The sequence below is a fragment of the Micropterus salmoides genome, unplaced genomic scaffold, assembly GCF_014851395.1.
Source record: "Micropterus salmoides isolate LMB-PRFRI ecotype aquatic unplaced genomic scaffold, ASM1485139v1 Ms_hic_scaffold_3070, whole genome shotgun sequence".
NCBI lineage: Eukaryota > Metazoa > Chordata > Actinopteri > Centrarchiformes > Centrarchidae > Micropterus > Micropterus salmoides.
This window is the reverse complement of record NW_024042341.1, coordinates 22870-25733: the sequence shown is the minus strand read 5'-3', so window position 1 is coordinate 25733 and position 2864 is coordinate 22870. Positions and strand designations below refer to the sequence as shown.

General features: G+C 41.8%; 1 protein-coding gene across 1 annotated transcript; it reads left to right on the top strand.

Annotated features, from left to right (window-relative positions):
• The first annotated feature begins 758 nt into the window (after nucleotides 1–758).
• LOC119883995 (neuropeptide FF receptor 2-like) lies at nucleotides 759–2599 on the top strand. The gene is made up of 3 exons (XM_038694482.1): nucleotides 759–1086; nucleotides 1343–1442; nucleotides 1544–2599. The coding sequence occupies exons 1-3, from the start codon at nucleotides 759–761 to the stop codon at nucleotides 2436–2438; spliced, it is 1323 nt and encodes a 440-aa protein (XP_038550410.1). The 3' UTR covers nucleotides 2439–2599.
• The last annotated feature ends 265 nt before the right edge of the window (nucleotides 2600–2864 follow it).

Below are 2864 nucleotides of genomic sequence, written 5' to 3'. Positions count from 1 at the left end.
CAAATTCCATCATAATGTATTAGACATTATTACAGATTTTTAAAATGTGCAATTAAAGTGGAAATGAAGATCGCAACATTTCATATGCAATTACTTATTAAAATACTAATTAAATGTTGAACATAAATGATCATCACTGAATAAACCTGGCCTACTTCGGTCTATTTATACCACTAAAAAACAATGTTCGTACATGAAAGGCTGAACACAAGTTGGATTAATCTGTGTGTAAAATGTTTGAAAGAAAGGTTCTAAATCCATTAAGATGTGTAAAATGTACCAATCACTTAAGTGTCAGTAGTTTGATGTCAATAGTAACCTCAGAATGCTGGATTCGGATGATTGATGTAATCAGTCAGCAAGCTATCAACCCTACTTTCTCACTGCTCTCAGAACAGATTTGGTCATTTTGGTCAGCATGTTGTTATAAGAGAGTGTGCGAGAGCATAGACTTGACTGAATCAACCCACCCACAACAATCAAAAGACACAAGAATTGGACTATTGATTTCTAGATAGGTTTTGTTGTTTTATGTAATTACCAATTTAGTCTTTCTTCTGGCCTTCAGGATTGCACTCCCAGCGGGATGATGTGTGTAATAATGTTCTCCTTGGTAATTGGTTGATTTTGTTAACGGAGGATATTGGATTTTTAACCCAGAACACATGCACTAATGTGCTGAGCAAATAATAGGTTATCCATGTAGTACATTTCTGCCTGTCTCTATTTCTTTTTCTCTCTTGCACCCAGACATCACCATGACCCAGAATCTAGTTCTCAACACTACTTGGGAGGGCCTGAACCCTTCCAATTTCTCAAGATTGCAGGAAAACCCTTTGACCCACCAGAACATCACCTTTGTTGATTTCTACCTCCACAAGCCCTCTGTGGCAGCAGTCTTCACTGTGTCCTACCTGCTCATCTTCCTGGTGTGCATGCTGGGCAATGGGGTAGTGTGTTTCATTGTGCTGCGCAGCAAGAACATGTGCACGGTCACCAACCTGTTTATTCTCAACCTTGCCATCAGTGACCTGCTAGTTGGCATCTTTTGCATGCCAACCACACTGGTGGACAACATCATAACAGGTCAGAAAAATGTGTTTTTTTTCAACTTTGATAACATGCCTAAATTGAGGCTATAAAAGGAGAGCATTTCCTTATATCCTTATACTCATGATTCATATACCTCTAACTTCTGTATTGGCTTTGATTTGGAACTGGTGAAATATTCAGCTGGTCTAACACTTTCTGCCATTAGGAGTCATTTCAGAATTAACATTATTCATGCTGTCTTCTTGTTTTTATATTTTTACACATTTTAACAGTTTTTTCTGTTCTGCAGGATGGCCATTTGGCAGCATAGTGTGCAAGCTAAGCGGTATGGTTCAAGGGATATCTGTGTCAGCATCTGTGTTCACTCTGGTGGCAATAGCTGTTGACAGGTGAGGGTTGTTAATTTTACTGGTTATTACGTGCTTGTGTGTGTTTTATCCTAAGAGACATCTTTTCCTTTATGCATTTCCTCTGATTCCCTTTGTGTCAGATTCCGCTGCATTGTCTACCCCTTCGAGCAGAAGCTGACCATTGCCACCTCCAAGCTTATTATTGTCATCATATGGGTCCTGGCTGCATGCATTATGTGTCCCTCTGGGGTCATGCTCCAGGTCACAAAGGAGCAGAGGGTGCGAATTGTCAATGGACTTAACAATGACACCCACCCCTTCTACTGGTGCAGGGAAAATTGGCCCAATCAGGAGATGCGGAAAATCTACACCACTGTCCTCTTTGCTAACATCTACCTTGCTCCTCTCAGCCTTATCGTCATCATGTATGCCCGCATTGGCTTCACTCTCTCCAAGACCACTATTCCTCCAAAGAGGGGCAGTGGGAGCATGTCTGAAAAACCTACTGGCAACAACAAATCAAGCATCGAAGGTCGTCACACAATTTCAAAGAAGAAGACAAGGGTGATAATGATGCTGCTGGTTGTGGCTCTGCTATTTATCTTATCCTGGCTTCCACTGTGGACGCTGATGATGCTGAGTGACTATGCCAGCCTGACAGAGCATCAGCATCGTGTCATTAACATCTACGTGTATCCATTTGCTCACTGGTTGGCCTTCTTCAACAGCAGCGTCAACCCTATCATCTATGGCTTCTTCAATGAGAATTTTCGCAGAGGCTTTCAGGCTGCTTTCAAATTCCAGCTGTGCACTGCTGACATTGAGCGCCAGAAGACCTTCTCTTACCGAATCCGGGGGAATGCTGTACTCCCAGTCCAGCCTGCTGTCCTCAGTAGATCAGGCTCTTGTGTCAGATCAGTGTTAGTGGGGAATGGGAAGTGCTCATGTCAGGAAGGAGGGTGCTTGGCTGGTAGTTGTGATATTAAAGAACAGGACCTGATCATGGAGGACCTGGAAAAGGTGTCCCACACATAGACAGACTGAGACTGAGCACTGAGACCTCTGAGGGCTCTGGAGAATGATAAATTGCATTTCAAGGAGAATGAAAAACAAGCCTCATTCATTAAACTCCATCCGTGTATATTTGTTCTAAGTGAATGTACTTGCAAGCTGCAACATCAGTGAATCATTCTGAATATCCCATGTGAATGTTTATCGTGCTGTATATAGCAAATCAAGTAAATAATATAAACAAAGAGTTTAAAGGTCCAAAATCTTCGTATATTTCTTAAATGTTCAATAACTAAATATAAATGAAATGAAACATTCTATCATTGATGCCCATTCTCAAAGGCAAACTCAATGTAGAAAGACAGGGCTGGAGGTTGCAGCACAGCAGCAACGCTGTCTGTGTGAACCGCAGCAGTTCAGTGAGGTAGCCATCATACACAGGTATTCGGT